Source organism: Manis pentadactyla, chromosome 5 (assembly GCF_030020395.1).
Source record: "Manis pentadactyla isolate mManPen7 chromosome 5, mManPen7.hap1, whole genome shotgun sequence".
NCBI classification, from domain to species: domain Eukaryota; kingdom Metazoa; phylum Chordata; class Mammalia; order Pholidota; family Manidae; genus Manis; species Manis pentadactyla.
This window is the reverse complement of record NC_080023.1, coordinates 101333475-101351849: the sequence shown is the minus strand read 5'-3', so window position 1 is coordinate 101351849 and position 18375 is coordinate 101333475. Positions and strand designations below refer to the sequence as shown.

Sequence of the window (18375 nt, the reverse complement as noted above, 5' to 3'; positions counted from 1 at the left end):
GTAAGCTGCCCGAGGTCATGCTGTTCATAATGCTTAGGGCCAAAATTTAAACTTGAGCAGTTTGATTCCAGAGCCCAACACGTTAACCATCATGTTAACTAAATTAGATGAAAAATGCAAGACAGCTCTAAGAAAGGACTTTTTGCAATGGGTAGGGCAATGACTAGCTTTTTAAAATACATTATGTCCATGTGTCATACCAATTAGGAAAGTCCAATAGTCAACTATGTATGAATTTGCTTTCAGAGAGCCATGCAAGTAGTCATTCTCAGGTTCTCATGCTTGCATTCTTTTTTTGGAGGTATTTAACACAAAGCTCTAGGGGTGTCTGGGAGCAAGGTATATAGCACATGTCCAATGACAAACTGGAACTCCAAATCCTAATGTGATCATTAGATCTTTGTCTCTTTTAAACTATGCTTAAATATTCAAGCAGAGTTACTATTTGCTTATCAAGAAATGATTCTTTAAAAAATAATACATGTAAAATAAAACTCTGGGTGCATGTGAAAAAATAACATTTTAAAAGATGGAAAAATAAACATAGACTGTTCAGAAAATTTCACAAGCTGGGTTTAATTCAACTTCTAAGTGGTGCATTCAGTAAAATCCCCAAGGGCAAATGAGCCCTAAATATGGTTATTTTGTGTTTGTTTTTAGTCTGCCTCTCTTCAATTCTGAGTGATTTACTATACTTTTGGAGATCTGTAAAAATAAATATGTGCTTCTCCCTATGTATATCACTGGAGATAGTCCAAACATAAAGAGCGTTGCTCTGGGGAATGGAAAAAGTGCCAGAGAAAAGAATGTTGCTTTAACAATATTCAACACAGTATAACTGGCTACAGAAGTTGGTCAAAAACAAGGTTTCTTCATTGTTTGTAGAAATTGCTTATAGAGAATTTCGTAGAAAATCAATGCTTTCATATTCCCCCTTTCCTTCTAGGTTTTGTTATTGCTGTGCTATGACGCAGTTCACAGGGAATTCTGATAACAAAGAACCCCATCCCTAGTTCTATCACCTCCAAGTCACTGTATGTAGCAGATGATTTCTATGTGCCTAAGACTGACATCTGTTAACCCCAAGCACACTGCAGCTTCTTTCATTGTGACCATTTCTGAACAAAGTTGGCTAGGAAAATGACAGATTCATCTTATTAAGAGAATTTGCAGTAACAGCTATAAACTTCCTTTGTCATGCTTAGGTACTACACAGTGTAGTGTAGAAAAATCACTGGAATTAAAGAATCAAGGAAAATACACAGAAAAAACAGAAATTTAACCTATGGAATATCTCTTTACTCACCTTAAGTCTGTAGATATAATTAAACATGTATATATATCAAATAATGTGAAATAATGACCAAATGACTCTATGGAACATAATTGCTCTTGGACTGCTCTGTTATCATTCTATTAAGATGGGTGTAGTAGAATTGGGTAACCCAAAGGATATAGTAGTTAGTAACTTTGGGTAACCAAAGGATATAGTAGTTAGTAACTAGATTGAAGTACAGTTTTGGATTCTGCTATCAGGATGTTCTTAACACCATTTAGGGAAATTATGATCAGATATGCTAAGTACCTGCTAGATAAGCCTAGAATGTTCAAATTTGTATACAGTCTTTTGTACAGGACTAATGAATAATTATATGTGGTTTCGATGACCCCAGGGAGCATACGCAATACAGCGAATCAGGCTCTAACGATTACCAAGGCTGCCTAAGTCCTGAGCGGCATACTCTGGGCACTATGGGAAAAAGAGAAGAAACAAAACAGAGCTCAGCTCCTGCCTTCAAGAATCTCAGTCAGTAGTGGAAATAACAAAAGTGTACATATAATGAAAATAAACAAATCAACATAAAAGTGAGAGCACAAACTTATCAACTGTCAACAACATACCAAGTGGCATGAAGTCAACCCTAGGGTTTTCCTAGGAACAGAGATTGTTTGCATCAGGCTCTGAGGAAGAGAAAAGTATTTGTGGCAGGAAATACAGCACACTTGGAAGGGAAGCAGTCCATGTGGGGAGGGACAACATGTAAAAGAAGGTGAAAATAAGCTCAGCACATGCAGATTTGAGTAGAGTCAGGAATCTGTTTCAGAGTTCAGCAAGAGCAATGGCTGCAGTGGTCGGAGGGAGTGACTCAAGATTTGGAGGTCAAACAGAGACTTGCAGATCTGACATATCTTCCAGGAGGAAGCATTCTTTGTCAGGGCAGCTTCATGAGTCTAACATCCTCTCCAGCAATAACATTTTAATTTCATCATCCTAGAATTACAGTGACAATAACATCTGAAATAAAACAGAAGAGCACTAAGGCAGGAAGGCAAACCAGAATGACTGCAGTATTCAAGTTAATGTTGGCTGGAATTAGAACAGTAGTTATTCAGACTTTTAGGAGAGTAGATGAATGAGACAGTGAGAAGAAATAGCTGCATAATGGGCACAAATTCAAGAAAAAGGTAAGAATAAAGCTTGAGAAAGAAATTCTGAGTAACTATCTTCATATCTAACATTCAAATGCTATCTAAAAAGTTGTTTTTAAGAAATAAGAAACAAATCAACTTGTAAGAACTTCATAAATAGCTACAAGGAATACATTCCTTTGTTCTGGCCAGACCATTACTGGTTTAAAGTATGAGAGATCTTAAGAGTAGAAAGGGATGTGAGATGCTATCTTGGTTTGTAATGTACTGTAACTAGCAAAAAGCAGAAGTGAGATGCACATTTATAACTTCTGGCTCTAAATGAGGTCTTCATTCCATTAACAGAGAAGGCTTTTAAAAATGAGCTCTGTAGCCTACAATATGGAAACTTGATGGGCTGATAAAACCACAGTCAAATTTGGCTTAAGGAAGGGATAACTGACAGCATCTCAACCTCTGTGTTAAGCAAAATTTCATACAAGTGTACACATGTACACATGCTTGCAAACAGACCATCACATCCAAGCATGTGTAATTCTCACAAGACTCCCACAGGGGAAGTCATATCATTATCCTCAATTAACAGACAATGAAACTAAGAATGAGAGAGATTAATTGCCCAAGGAAATAAGAGCAATCACTACAAGAGCTGTGACTCAAACTCCACGGTCTTTCCACTCTATCATGCTGTCTCAATTTCTTCAGTTGTAAAACAGGGATAATAGCCAAATAAGTTTTCTGAGACCTTCTTGAAATAACACCTGATATCCCTTAATCAGTGTACTCTAATAAGAGAGAAAAATCATTATAGAAGAGTCTACAGACAATTGGTCTTTGTTTTCACCCGAGTAATATAAGCTTTGGTTACATACAAGAAAGAGCCATATTCAGGCTGCAAATAATACCATACATGACACTGTATTCACCTTTGCTGTATTAGCACTTAGTTTTCATTTCTGTGAGGCTTTTGAGAGCAGGGCCAACTTATTGTTAAAATGTGTACCTAGCACAGTGCTGGGTACACTGTACATGTTAATAAATTTTCATTCTATGAATTAATGGATTGCTAAATAGTGGAAGCCTTCAAGGAATTTAAATTTCCAGATAGGAAATCTGTACAAGGAGACTAGACATTCAACTAACCAGATAAATATAAAGGCAAATTACTGAATTTTTTCCCCAAACAGTCCTGTCTTAGGACTAGTATCTGTTCTTCCTTAGTCCTTAATGGCTATACAGATAGCCATTTAGAAGCAAAACAGAATTCCTGCTATCTCCACACTGTTATTAGAAGACACTGATTAAAGTCTTGCTATTTTCTGAGAGGCGAAGATAATCAATAGGGGTTAAAATCAGTTTTCATCTTCACCCCATGAGTGACCCTGTTTGAACCAGAGCTCAGCCTCACATCAAGCCCCTTTATTCCCTCATTTCCAAAGGAGTTCACTCTGTTTGGGGCCTTCGCTGAACTCTGTTATAACCTCTGCAGTGTGATCATTTACTTCCCTGCTTGAAATTCCTCAGTGACTCACCATTGTTTTCAGGGTAAAATCCAGATTCCTCCAAAGAATTTACAAGGTCACATAGGACTTCTCTCCCACCTTCTCCTCGGGTTGTTCCTCTTGTCACTCTCACCCCTCAACCAGGGTTCCACACCCCCAGGCCCCAGTCTTTCCAGCATCCTGCTCTTACTGTTGAGAACACTCTCCCCTATTCTTCAACCTGGTAAATGTCTTTTTAAGAGTTGATAATAAAAAAAACAACATCTCAGACATGCATTAGGTGACAGTATACATTAACTGCTGAAACTTAAAAATCCCTCTTCCATACTAGCATCCAAAACTAATTTTCTTAACCACCCCACACCCCCATGCACTTTTCCAAGAACATCATTACATTCCTACCTCGTGCTTCATCTGGAAATTCTGCACAAGGTTGAGGTCAGTGAACATCCGAATTGTGCACAGTGCCGTTTCCAGGTCAGACAGCTCAAAGTCACTGAAGCTGAAGTCAGTAATTTTAAGAGTTTGGGCAGATGGCACCACAGCAGCCTTAGGTCAAGGGAAAAGAAGAAAATGAAATAAAGCTGTTACTTAAAGTAGCAGGAATTAGCAAAGTTTTCTTGATTTGCTTTAAGAAAAGAGCACATTGTATATATTTTTTCTTTTTAATGTAATACACCAGAAATCTTTTAATATAGGGGCTACTCCCCCCTGCCTTTTTTTTTTAACTGAGCCACATGGGAGTAACTGATTTGGTTCCAGGTAGGCTGGATGGAGGAAAGAGGCTGCCTTGAGACTGTACCTAGAACAGCCCGGCAGAACTAAGGACTCCAGTGATTTAGCCTCTTTATACCTCATCAAGCTTATTCATTCAACAGATTCAGTCAGTATTCTGGATCAGTCCTGGTACTACGGGCTGGGCATCAAATGGTGAGCAGCATAACGATAATGTTCTAAGCATTTTAAATTTAATTATCAAGATAATATTATGAAGTGGCTACTCTAGCTCCATTTTTTGGGTCTTTGTGATGCAAGCACAAAGAGGTTAACTTCTTTTTTTTTTTTTTTGATAATTATTTTTTATTGAAGGGTAGTTGACACACAGCATTACATTACATTAGTTTCAAGTGTACAACACAGTGATAAAACACTTATATAGATAATTCTAGGTTCCAGCTATCACCCTACCAAGCTGTTACAATATCTTGACTATATTCCTTATGCTATACATTACATCCCAGTTACTTATTTATTTTACCATTGGAAGTCTGTCCTTTTTTTTTTTGTGAGGGCATCTCTCATATTTATTGATCAAATGGTTGTTAACGACAATAAAATTCTGTATAGGGGAGTCAATGCTCAATGCACAATCATTAATCCACCCCAAGCCTAATTTTCATCAGTCTCCAATCTTCTGAGGCATAACAAACAAGTTCTTACATGGAGAACAAATTCTTACATAATGAATAAGTTACATAGTAAGCATCACAGAAACTTTCGGTTTTGCTCATGCGTTATGAACTATAAACAGTTCAAATATGAATACTCATTTGGTTTTTATACTTGATTTATATGTGGATACCACATTTCTCTCTTTATTATTATTATTTTTAATAAAATGCTGAAGTGGTAGGTAGATACAAGATAAAGGTAGAAAACATAGTTTAGTGTTGTAAGAGAGCAAATGTAGATGATCAGGTGTGTGCCTGTAGACTATGTGTTAATCCAAGCTAGACATGGGCAATAAAACATCCACGTATGCAGAAGATTTCTCTCAGAATGGGGGAGTGAGGTTCTAAGCCTCACCTCTGTTGATCCCCAATTTCTCACATGATGACCCCCCTGCGACTGTGCCTGTCTTAGGTTGTTCCTCCCTTGAGGAATCTTACCCGTCTCTGGCTAACCAGTCATCTTCCGGGACCATAAAGGGAAATATAACGTTGGTAAGTGAGAGGGAAGCCTTATTGTTTGAAATGGTTATCTTTTTATTTCTTTGCATATTTATGCCCTGTAGCTTCTATGCCCAGCATTTGTCTTGAGGTATCTTTACCACTTGGAAGAATTATGATACTCGGTAAATTTGATATGAGGCACGAATTCTATTTAAGGGTTGTAATTAGGAAGGAAGAAGAAAAGCTATAGAAGTAGCAGGCGGAAGAAAACATGGGAAGATTGATTATTTCTTTGACATATCTTGTAGAGTAACTTCAGCATGTATAGGTTTTAAGCTACTACTTAAATTGCGCACACACATTAACATAATAGGAGTATAGTTACATAACCAAAGCATACCTGTAATTACCAGCCATCTCCAGTGAAACCAAGAAAACCAGTTAGGCACCTTAGGCATTTGTGAAAACTTATCTATGATATGGTGGATATTGTCCAACTGAACTTGAACAGTCTGAGAGAAATCAGACAAATTAAAACAACCCATTCCTGGGGAATGTTCACATCCCTTATGTTCTTTTAACAGTAAATAGTCTGTAGTTGTAAGATTTTGGAGCGCTACAATTTGCACTTCTCCTAATTCTTGGTTGAGTTCCAACAGTATAGATCTAGTCAAATTTGTTCTTTTACTGTATGCACAGGCCAGCTTAGATATCTCCTTCATTCCCATGGCAAGTCCAGGAGCTGGTGGGATGAGTGCATCTACTGCTGTAGCAGTGCGTGGATCTTTGTTGGGGTTTTTTGATGATCATCTTCTGGCATGAGTCTTCCAGAGAGTGCTGATGTTGGAAGTTCTCTTTCATATCGTATCTTAGTTCATTTTCGGGGTAGCCAAATTAGGCTTTGATCTTCTGTATAAATGCAAACAGACCCTTTGCCTACACTTTTATATGCCCTTTATACCCTTGTGTAGACCTCATTGGAGGTTACCACACAGGAACTGCCCTTTTTTGTTTTGTTTTGTTTTGTTTTTGGTATCACTAATCTACACGTACATGACGAATATTATGTTTACTAGGCTCTCCCCTATACCACGTCTCCCCTATAAACCCCTTTACATTCACTGTCCATTGGCAGAGCAAAATGTTGTAGAATCACTACTTGCCTTCTCTGTGTTGTACAGCCCTCCCTTTTCTCCTACCCCCCCATGCATGCTAATCTTAATACCCCCCTACTTCTCCCCCCAACTTATCCCTCCCTACCCACCCATCCTCCCCAGTCCCTTTCCCTTTGGTACCTGTTGGTCCATTCTTGAGTTCTGTGATTCTAGTGCTGTTTTGTTCCTTCAGTTTTTCCTTTGTTCTTATATTCCACAGATAAGTGAAATCATTTGGTATTTCTCTTTCTCTGCTTGGCTTGTTTCACTGAGCATAATACCCTCCAGCTCCATCCATGTTGCTGCAAATGGTTGGATTTTCCCTTTTCTTATGGCTGAGTAGTATTCCATTGTGTATATGTACCACTTCTTCTTTATCCATTCATCTATTGATGGACATTTAGGTTGCTTCCAATTCTTGGCTATTGTAAATAGTGCTGCGATAAACATAGGGGTGCACTGATCTTTCTCATACTTGATTGCTGCATTCTTAGGGTAAATTCCTAGGAGTGCAATTCCTGGGTCAAATGGTAAGTCTGTTTTGAGCATTTTGATGTACCTCCATACTGCTTTCCACAATGGTTGAACTAACTTACATTCACACCAACAGTGTAGGAGGGTTCCCCTTTCTCCACAGCCTCGCCAACATTTGTTGTTGTTTGTCTTTTGGATAGCAGCCATCCTTACTGGTGTGAGGTGATACCTCATTGTAGTTTTAATTTGCATTTCTCTGATAATTAGTGATGTGGAGCATCTTTTCATGTGTCTGTTGGCCATCTGTATTTCTTTTTTGGAGAACTGTCTGTTCAGTTCCTCTGCCCATTTTTTAATTGGGTTATTTGTTTTTTGTTTGTTGAGGCGTTTGAGCTCTTTATATATTCTGGACGTCAAGCCTTTATTGGATGTGTCATTTTCAAATATATTCTCCCATACTGTAGGGATCCTTTTTGTTCTATTGATGCTGTATTTTGCTGTATAGAAGCTTTTCAGCTTAATATAGTCACACTTACTCATTTTTGCTGTTGTTTTCCTTGCCCGGGGAGATATGTTCAAGAAGAGGTCACTCATGTTTATGTCTAAGAGGTTTTTGCCTATGTTTTCTTCCAAGAGTTTAATGGTTTCATGACTTACATTCAGGTCTTTGATCTATTTTGAGTTTACTTTTGTATATGGGGTTAGACAATGTTACAGTTTCATTCTCCTACATGTAGCTGTCCAGTTTTGCCAGCACCATCTGTTGAAGAGACTGTCATTTTGCCATTGTATGTCCATGGCTCCTTTATCAAATATTAATTGACCATATATGTCTGGGTTAATGTCTGGATTCTCTAGTCTGTTCCATTGGTCTGTGGCTCTGCTCTTGTGCCAGTACCAAATTGTCTTGATTACTATGGCTTTACAGTAGAGCTTGAAGTTGGAGAGTGAGATCCCCCCTACTTTATTCTTCTTTCTCAGGATTACTTTGGCTATTCGGGGTCTTTGGTGTTTCCATATGAATTTTTGAATTATTTGTTCCAGTTCATTGAAGAATGTTGCTGGTAGTTTCTTAGGGATTGCATCAAATCTGTATATTGCTTTGGGCAGGATGGCCATTTTGACGATATTAATTCTTCCTAGCCACGAGCATGGGATGAGTTTCCATCTGTTAGTGTCCCCTTTAATTTCTCTTAAGAGTGACTTGCAGTTTTCAGAGTATAAGTCTTTCACTTCTTTGGTTAGGTTTATTCCTGGGTATTTTTTTTTTTTTGATGCAGTTGTGAATGGAGTTGTTTTCCTGATTTCTCTTTCTGTTGGTTCATTGTTAGTATATAGGAAAGCCACAGATTTCTGTGTGTTGATTTTGTACACTGCAACTTTGCTGTACTCCGATATCAGTTCTAGTAGTTTTGGGGTGGAGGCTTTAGGGTTTTTTATGTACAGTATCATGTCATCTGCAAATAGTGACAGTTTAACTTCTTTTTTACCAATCTGGATTCCTTGTATTTCTTTGTTTTGTCTGATTGCCGTGCCTAGGACCTCCAGTACTATGTTAAATAACAGTGGAGAGAGTGGGCATCCCTGTCTAGTTCCCGATCTCAGAGGACATGCTTTCAGCTTCTCGCTGTTCAATATAATGTTCGCTGTGGGTTTATCATAGATGGCCTTTATTATGTTGAGGTACTTTCCCTGTATTCCCATTTTGCTGAGAGTTTTTATCATGAATGGATGTTGAACTTTGTCAAATGCTTTTTCAGCATCTATGGAGATGATCATGTGGTTTTTGTCTTTCTTTTTGTTGATGTGGTAGATGATGTTGATGGACTTTCGAATGTTGTACCATCCTTGCATCCCTGGGATGAATCCCACTTGGTCATAGTGTATGATCCTTTTGATGTATTTTTGAATTCGGTTTGCTAATATTTTGTTGAGTATTTTTGCATCTACGTTCATCAGGGATATTGGTCTGTAGTTTTCTTTTTTGGTGGGGTCTTTGCCTGGTTTTGGTATTAGGGTGATGTTAGCTTCACAGAATGAGTTTGGGAGTATCCCCTCCTCCTCTATTTTCTGGAAAACTTTAAGGAGAATGGGTATTATGTCTTCCCTGTATGTCTGATAAAATTCCGAGGTAAATCCATCTGGCCCGGGGGTTTTGTTCTTTGGTAGTTTTTTGATTACCGCTTCAATTTCGTTGCTGGTAATTGGTCTGTTTAGATTTTCTGTTTCTTTCTGGGTCAATCTTGGAAGGTTGTATTATTCTAGGAATTTGTCCATTTCTCCTAGGTTTCCCAGCTTGTTAGCATATAGGTTTTCATAGTATTCTCTAATAATTCTTTGTATTTCTGTGGGGTCCATCGTGATTTTTCCTTCCTCGTTTCTGATACTGTTGATTTGTGTTGACTCTCTTTTCTTCTTAATAAGTCTGGCTAGAGGCTTATCTATTTTGTTTATTTTCTCAAAGAACCAACTCTTGGTTTCATTGATTTTTGCTATTGTTTTATTCTTCTCAATTTTATTTATTTCTTCTCTGATCTTTATTATGTCCCTCCTTCTGCTGACCTTAGGCCTCATCTGTTCTTCTTTTTCCAATTTCGATAATTGTGACATTAGACCATTCATTTGGGATTGCTCTTCCTTTTTTAAATATGCTTGGATTGCTATATACTTTCCTCTTAAGACTGCTTTTGCTGCGTCCCACAGAAGTTGGGGCTTAGTGTTGTTGTTGTCATTTGTTTCCATATATTGCTGGATCTCCATTTTGATTTGGTCATTGATCCATTGATTATTTAGGAGCGTGTTGTTCAGCCTCCATGTGTTTGTGAGCCTCTTTGCTTTCTTTGTACAGTTTATTTCTAGTTTTATGCCTTTGTGGTCTAAAAAGTTGGTTGGTAGGATTTCAATCTTTTGGAATTTACTGAGGCTCTTTTTGTGGCCTAGTATGTGGTCTATTCTGGAGAATGTTCCATGTGCACTTGAGAAGAATGTATATCCTGTTGCTTTTGGTTGTAGAGTTCTATAGATGTCTATTAGGTCCATCTGCTCTACTGTGTTGTTCAGTGCTTCCGTGTCCTTACTTATTTTCTGCCTGGTGGATCTATCCTTTGGGGTGAGTGGTGTGTTGAAGTCTCCTAGAATGAATGCATTGCAGTCTATATCCCCCTTTAGTTCTGTTAGTATTTGTTTCACATATGCTGGTGCTCCTGTGTTGGGTGCATATATATTTAGAATGGTTATATCCTCTTGTTTGACTGAGCCCTTTATCATGATGTAGTGTCCTTCTTTATCTCTTGTTACTTTCTTTGTTTTGAAGTCTATTTTGTCTGATATTAGTACTGCAACCCCTGCTTTCTTCTCACTGTTGTTTGCTTGAAATATGTTTTTCCATCCCTTGACTTTTTGTCTGTACATGTCTTTGGGTTTGAGGTGAGTTTCTTGTAAGCAGCATATAGATGGGTCTTGCTTTTTTAATCCATTCTGTTACTCTGTGTCTTTTGATTGGTGCATTCAACCCATTAACATTTAGGTTGACTATTGAAAGATATGTACTTATTGCCATTGCAGGCTTTAAATTCGTGGTTACCAAAGGTTCAAGGCTAGCCTCTTTAGTATCTTACTGCCTAACTTAGCTCGCTTATTGAGCTGTTATATACACTGTCTGGAGATTCTTTTCTTCTCTCCCTTCTTGTTCCTCCTCCTCGATTCTTCATATGTTGGGTGTTTTGTGCTGTGCTCTTTCTAGGAGTGCTCCCATCTAGAGCAGTCCCTGTAAGATGTTCTGTAGAGGTGGTTTGTGGAAAGCAAATTCCCTCAGCTTTTGTTTGTCTGGGAATTGTTTAATCCCACCGTCATATTTGAATGATAGTCGTGCTGGATACAGTATCCTTGGTTCAAGGCCCTTCTGTTTCATTGTATTAAATATATCATGCCATTCTCTTCTGGCCTGTAGGGTTTCTGTTGAGAAATCTGATGTTAGCCTGATGGGTTTCCCTTTATAGGTGACCTTTTTCTCTCTAGCTGCCTTTAAAACTCTTTCCTTGTCCTTGATCTTTGCCATTTTAATTATTATGTGTCTTGGTGTTGTCCTTCTTGGATCCTTCCTGTTGGGGGTTCTGTGTATTTCTGTGGTCTGTTCGATTATTTCCTCCCCCAGTTTGGGGAAGTTTTCAGCAATTATTTCTTCTAAGATACTTTCCATCTCTTTTCGTCTCTCTTCTTCTTCTGGGACCCCTATAATACGGATATTGTTCCTTTTGGATTGGTCACACAGTTCTCTTAATATTGTTTCATTCCTGGAGATCCTTTTGTCTCTCTCTATGTCAGCTTCTATGCGTTCCTGTTCTCTGATTTCAATTCCATCAATGGCCTCTTGTATTCTATCCATTCTGCTTATAAACCCTTCCAGAGTTTGTTTCATTTCTGCGATCTCCTTTCTGGCATCTGTGATCTCCCTCCGGACTTCATCCCGTTTCTCTTGCGTATTTCTCTGCATCTCTGTCAGCATGTTTATGATTCTTATTTTGAATTCTTTGTCAGGAAGACTGGTTATGTCTGTCTCCTTCTCTGGTGTTGTCTCTGTGATCTTTGTCTGCCTGTAGCTTTGCCTTTTCATGGTGATAGGAATAGTCTGCAGAACTGGGACGAGTGACGGCTGGAAGGACTTCCTTTCTTGTTGGTTTGTGGCCCTCCTCTCCTGGGAGAACAGCGACCTCTAGTGGCTTGTGCTGCGCAGCTGCGCGCAGACAGGGTTTCTGCTTCCTGCCCGGCTGCTATGGAGTTAATCTCCGCTGTTGCTGTGGGCGTGGCCTGGCTCGGGCAGCTACTCCAAAATGGTGGAGTCGCGTTGGAGCAGGAGCTGCTGGGAGGCTGTTTATCTCCGTAAGGGGCCTCCCTGCTCCCTGCAGCCCAGGGGTTAGGGTGCCCAGAGATCCCTGGATTCCGTACCTCTGGATTAAGTGTCCCGCCCTGCCCCTTTAAGACTTCCAGAAAGCACCCGCCAAAACAAAACAACAACCACCCAAAAAAAAAAAAAAAAAAAAAAATTTAAATTTAAAAAAAAAAATTTTTTTTAATTAAAAAAAAAGGTGGTCGCTCGTTTTTCTTTATTCTCCGGTGCCAGCCTCAGGCCTCTGCTCACCGGTCTTGCTGCCCTGTTTCCCTAGTATTGGGGTCTCTATCCCTTTAAGACTTCCAAAAAGCGCTCGCCAAAACAAAACAGCAAAAAAGAAAAAAAAAAAAAATGGTCGCGCGCTTTTCTTATGTCCTCCAGCACCCAGCCTCCAGTGTCCGCTCACTGTTCTTGCTGCCTGATTCCCTAGCATCCAGGGCCCCCTGGGCATGTACTGTGTCTGCGCTCTGGCCCGGATGGCTGGGGCTGGGTGTTCGGCAGCCCTGGGCTCCGTCTCCCTCCCGCTCTGCCTATTCTTCTCCCGCCGGGAGCTGGGGGTCGGGGCGCTCGGCTCCCGCCGGGCCGGGGCTTGTATCTTACCCCCTTCGCAAGGCGCTGGGTTCTCTCAGGTGCGGATGTGGTCTGGATATTGTCCTGTGTCCTCTGGTCTTTGTTCTAGGAAGGGTTGTCTTTGTTATATTTTCATAGATATATGTTGTTTTGGGAGGAGATTTCCGCTGCTCTACTCACGCCGCCATCTTCCGCCCCTCCTGAGGTTAACTTCTTTATCCGGGGAAGCCCGCTGGTTAAGGAACAGGGCCCAGCTTCCAATCCAGGTGGACTATCTTGCTCTCAGATTTGACACAAGCTCTATTCCAGAGACCAGCAGAACATACTTCACTCAAGGCTGAGCATAAGAATCACCGAGGGTGCATATTAAAAACAGTCAGTGATTCTGATTCAGAAGTCTGGGATGGTCTTGAGAAGCCATTTTGTTTTTTTAGACGGGATCCTTGGGTTTTTTTTTTGATAATCATTTCATTGTAGTAAAACACCTGCTTTTTTTCAGATACATGCTGCTCTTGTTCATCAATGTTCCTTTGTACCTCCTGCTTCTGTAAAACCCGTTTTACTGCTGTAAAGCACCGTGACAGACTACTTTCAGGCACCGTTCCCATCCAAGGAAGGGATAGATAAATGCTCTTCAGAGCTGACCCCACCATGGGAATATGTCTTGCCAATGTGTTTCAGCCCCAGGCAAGTTCACTCTTGATTTGGTGAGACTGAAAAATGATAATGGAATGTTCCTGGGATAAAAGGGTTTATACCCATCTTTATTCCCATGGTGGCAGGTCAGGCGCTAGAATTCCGTCCACTCAGAGCAAGTCTGCATGCAGCAAGCAGATCTCTGCCTCTGGGCATCCCCACCCCTGCAGCCATCTCAGGCCCCGTCCTCAGCACTGCCACCACTCCAGCCTTTGCTCTTCTGCTGCCCCAAGCACTGGGCAGAGCTCTTTATATAGAGTCAATAATAATGTATTGCCCACACAACTACATTGGGATCTACAGGCAGGGCTGTAGTTAACATATCTTTGTATCCAATGTGATTACTACAGTTTTGATATTTGTTAATATTGAAACAGGGACTGTGGTTTAGACAGAATAGGGTGAGGGCCTCCGGAAAAAGCAAAGTAGGATATTTGAAGTCAGAGCAATGTAACTACATGCAAGGAAACCTCCTACCAAAACTCTGGTAAACATTAAGCTCTAGAGTCATTCTTCAGTGAGATCAGTTAATATTCCCCAGATAAAAAAGAGTAGCACATGTTTTATTATGCTAATCATTTGGGATCATGTGTAAGATTCACTTTAGTATGCTAAAAGGCCCAGGCCTATGTGCTGTCTTTCCTCCTTCAGATCTGATGAGGTAATTTGCAAACTGGGCAACTAATTTAGCATGTAGACCCAGCTGTAAACAACATAATAAAAGGCAGAAAGTATTCCACCTTAAAGATAAGATTGCATTTTAACACCCAGGAAGTTTAAGAAGTAAGATTCTTAACTTACTCTTTAGCAAACAATACCTCAGCCCACCTTAAGGGTGGGGCAGTTGGCCTTGTTTGATATGCTCCTAGACCAAGAGGCCAGTATCTCCGGGAAAAATCAGAGCAGGAAGTTTAAGTTAATTCTAAATATTCAGGGACCACTTAACAAGTCCATACCCATAAGCCTTTTTTCACATTCCCAAAAATCCTCAACTGCCTATAAAACCCCGAGACAATGCACCACTACAGACTCTCTTGTCCTTCTGTTCCTGGTGTGAGCCAGGAGCTCTGTCCTCTTGCTGTACCTCTCAATAAAAGCCTCTCCCTGGATCTCCTACCTTCGGTGTTTGTGAAATTCATTCTTCAACTCAGTAAACAAGAACCCTGGCATCAATATGAATATTTATTAAATGAATGGGAGGGGAAAATCTCATTCTATTCACTTAGTTTGGGTCATAAGTTCCAGTTTAAAGGTTCCAAGACCTTCCAGGAGGGTGAAGCCCATTAACCTGAGCTGGAAAACTAGCAGACTTGGCAAGGACATTCCAATCTGTTTTGTTTGGTACTGAATGTTTTTAAATAAGTCACCAAATGCATTACACCGTTTAAAAATTGGGAGATTTTAATGACAGGAAAAGGATTTCTGGCTTCTCCTGAGAAATCAGGCCACACTGAGCCCCAATTCCGATGAAGCAACACCGGCCGGGCCAAGGTGCCCTGGCTTACCTGGCCTGAGCAGAGCCGTCCGGCTTCTCTCCTAGGTTTCTGGCCAGGCCTCAGTGCCCACTCTTCCACCCTCTCCACCATTTACCCTGCTGGTATTTTAACTGCAATTGCTTCAGCTAGATTGGGCTGAGACTCACCTGATGAAAAGAAGCTTTAATCCGGCACATATCAGAGTGAAGAAAAACTAAGAAATGTGAACTACCTTCCTTTAATGTTTTTTCCTTGATCCCCTCCACACACCTTAGGTTTCCTATGAATATCTGGGATATCATTACTCTGTTTTACCTCTGTATTTTGTGAAGCAAAAAGGTAAAAAATAACAATCTACAGGAAAAATATAGAGCTTTCCTCTACCAATCCAAGGGCACTTGCATATTCTCCTGCTCATCTTGACCTTCTTATTTTACTTACATATACCAGATGTGTTTAAACATTACATGAATGTTACCCTCTTCATACTCTAAACTAAGAATCGTTTCTCAAGTTAAAATATGTAATTTAAGAATCTTTTCACAGCCAAAATATGCATCTGTTAAGTCAATTCCATAGGCTAATGCGTGGGCTGAAGTAGCGGAAGAGAGGAGAATTAAAAATGTTTAGATAGAGGGCTTCATTGTTTACACCAGCTGCCAACATCAGAGATGGAGCAGTCAGTTGAGTGAACTCAGAAGTGTGGAGGTGGGAATAAGCCCACCTTTTAACTCAAAGCAGATAACAGCTGTTTCCCTTAACCACACTGCACTCAACTACCAGAGAACACATGTTTTTTTCCTCAGGGCATCATTATTCTTACAGAAGGAAGTTCTCTTTCTTGCTGTAAGATAACAAAGGACATTCTCAACACTACAGGAGAGACAGCCAACACAGCTTGTGCCTCCCTCCAACACGCTAATTCCTAACCTCTCTCCAGTGAGAGGCCAGAATCTTTTGCTTGTCCAGTCATGCCACACCAAGACTCAACCTTTCAGAGCTGAGCCCATGGGGATGTGCAAACATTTCCCTTCAGAACTTTGTGGTCAGTGATACAGAGATTCAGAGTTCTTGGAATTGACTGTTCACAAGCCATGAGAAAGTCAGATATTATTTAAAGTTTTTGTAAACTGCTTCTTTGACATCACAAGAGAATTCGACTTTCTGTTGTTTTGAAAGAGCTTGAGATAAAGGTGATTTTACATAAAACATATGTAAAACCTGCAATTCTTAACATTTTATAAAAGAAATATTCTACAGTTTACTAACAGCAGAGGGTAAAGTATGTTGTATTTCTGGGATAGGCTATGTTATATACATTAGACAGACAGATACACACACACAAACACACACATACATATAAGTTGTATACCATTCTGGATTTCCAGTTTCTCCTTTTACTGATGGTTTGATTTGTTATAATTTACAAAGTGAGAGTTCTGACTTTGTTTTTCTTCAAGGGATAAACAGAATTTACTGCACTGTGGTGTTGCAGAGTAACAGAAACAATATATTTAAGAGATCCTATAAAGCAACAAGGCACTATAATGTGTACATGGGTTATGGTTGAATAATCCAATTCAAAACTCCTGGAGCTATGATACCACCTAATACTGCCCAATACTGCTTATTCCTCCACATGAGAGCCCAATGCCCGTGAGTTCTGGACAATAGTATTTAGCTATTTTGGTGCTTAATTCAAAGATAGTTAAGCTCTTCTGGAGTTGGGAGTTTAACATGTGTCAAATCAACCAAATATGGAATGCAAAAAATACACAAAGCTCAGAGTTAAAGATTCAATCTGGCAAACAGCTTTGTAGTGTAATCTCATTTTTCTCCTGAGTGCTTTGATTGTACGTACCATTCGAACTAATAAATTGGTTTGCCTCTAGTGACTCTTTAAAGGAGATTTTTCATTTAAGTAATCCTTTTATGACCTCTAATGTGTTGGCCCCTTTCCACCATTCCTGCAAAAACTTTAAAAAAAACCCAGTAACTTTGGAAGTGAAATTCACTAAAAGTGAACTAGATATATCTTGGGAGTAGGATTTGGAAGTATTGCAGTATTCAGGGTTATAAAATATTTTGATTTCTCAGTGATCTTTAATCAAACCCATTTGTTCTGAATACCATTTGAATGGCCTAGCTCAGCTATCACATTTGCATTTCAGTATTAATGATCATAAAAAGAGCAACTTAAAATCAAGGTGAAACACATTGTAAAAAGGAATGTTTGCCCTTAGGGGTTCTAGCTCTGGTATGCCACTGAATTTGTCACCCTGAACATGATGTTCAGCATCTCCTTCTCACCTGTACAAGGAGGGGGATGGATTAGAGTCTTCATGGTTTAACGTTCTGAGTTCATGATACATTTATCTCTGTGTCCACAGGACTCCGGGATCTCTTATGGTGTTCTCACTTTGGAATCCAGCGCTTCCCTGTGCATAGCATCTAAATCTTGCCAGTGACCTTCCTGTACAAGATCTCACTTCTCTTACTGACTTGATTATCATTAAGGTAAACAGATGGATGCACCTGAGTTATTACAGTTATGTTGAGTTGTTATGCTTGATTCCACACACACCACTGTCCAGCTTCCTCATACATGAGAATAGGGATATTCCACAACTCCTGGCTTAAACAGAGGAACCTAGCCTCTGCAGGAGTATAGAGGAGTGTTAGACTGGGTACACAGTAGCCTCTCTACTTACTACAATAATGCTCTAAATGAAAAACTGAGTTTTCTGAGTTTCCTGAAATTGCCACCTGTTTTTATTTTATTGGGTGGGTGGGGGGTTGCCTGTATTTTCACCATTTGTTTATAAGGTTAATTATTATTCTCTCTTCCTCACTTACAGGTCTACTGTTCCTCCTCTGCCCGGAATGCATCTCCCCAAGTTTATATGTAGCTAGTTCTTTCTCATTTTTTAATGCCTCAGCTGTACCAGAGAAATATTCACTGGTCCCTGTAGAAGATACTATAGCAAGACCCACTGACATCTATTGCCAACCTTTTTCTAGTAAGCCTTCAGTTTCTGAAGAGTCTAGAAAGCTCAAGAATACATTTTCCTCACTTCCTTGCAGCTAGGGCTCCAGGTGTATTTTTAGTTTCTGCAATGAAGTATACAAGTGAGACTTGAATTTCAAACTAACACAGTGCCTGACCCATGATGAAACCATTTCATTTTTAGTGTGGATCTTGAGGGCATAATGTAGCTCTGGTCACTATAGTTCTGACAACAGCTTTCTGATTCCCAAACTATGATACATCTGGAGGGAGCAGATGGACCAGTG

The 18375-nt window shown here is 39.8% G+C and overlaps 1 protein-coding gene across 3 annotated transcripts in view; it reads right to left on the bottom strand.

Moving 5' to 3' along the window:
• The window catches only part of PDE5A (phosphodiesterase 5A), a 142838-nt gene that overhangs the window by 26349 nt on the left and 98114 nt on the right, over positions 1 to 18375 (bottom strand). For all 3 annotated transcript variants that reach the window (XM_036908606.2, XM_036908604.2, XM_036908605.2), the window contains exon 12: positions 4335 to 4481. In XM_036908606.2, the coding sequence (XP_036764501.1) occupies positions 4335 to 4481 (147 nt within the window). The remainder of the gene's footprint in view (positions 1 to 4334; positions 4482 to 18375) is intronic.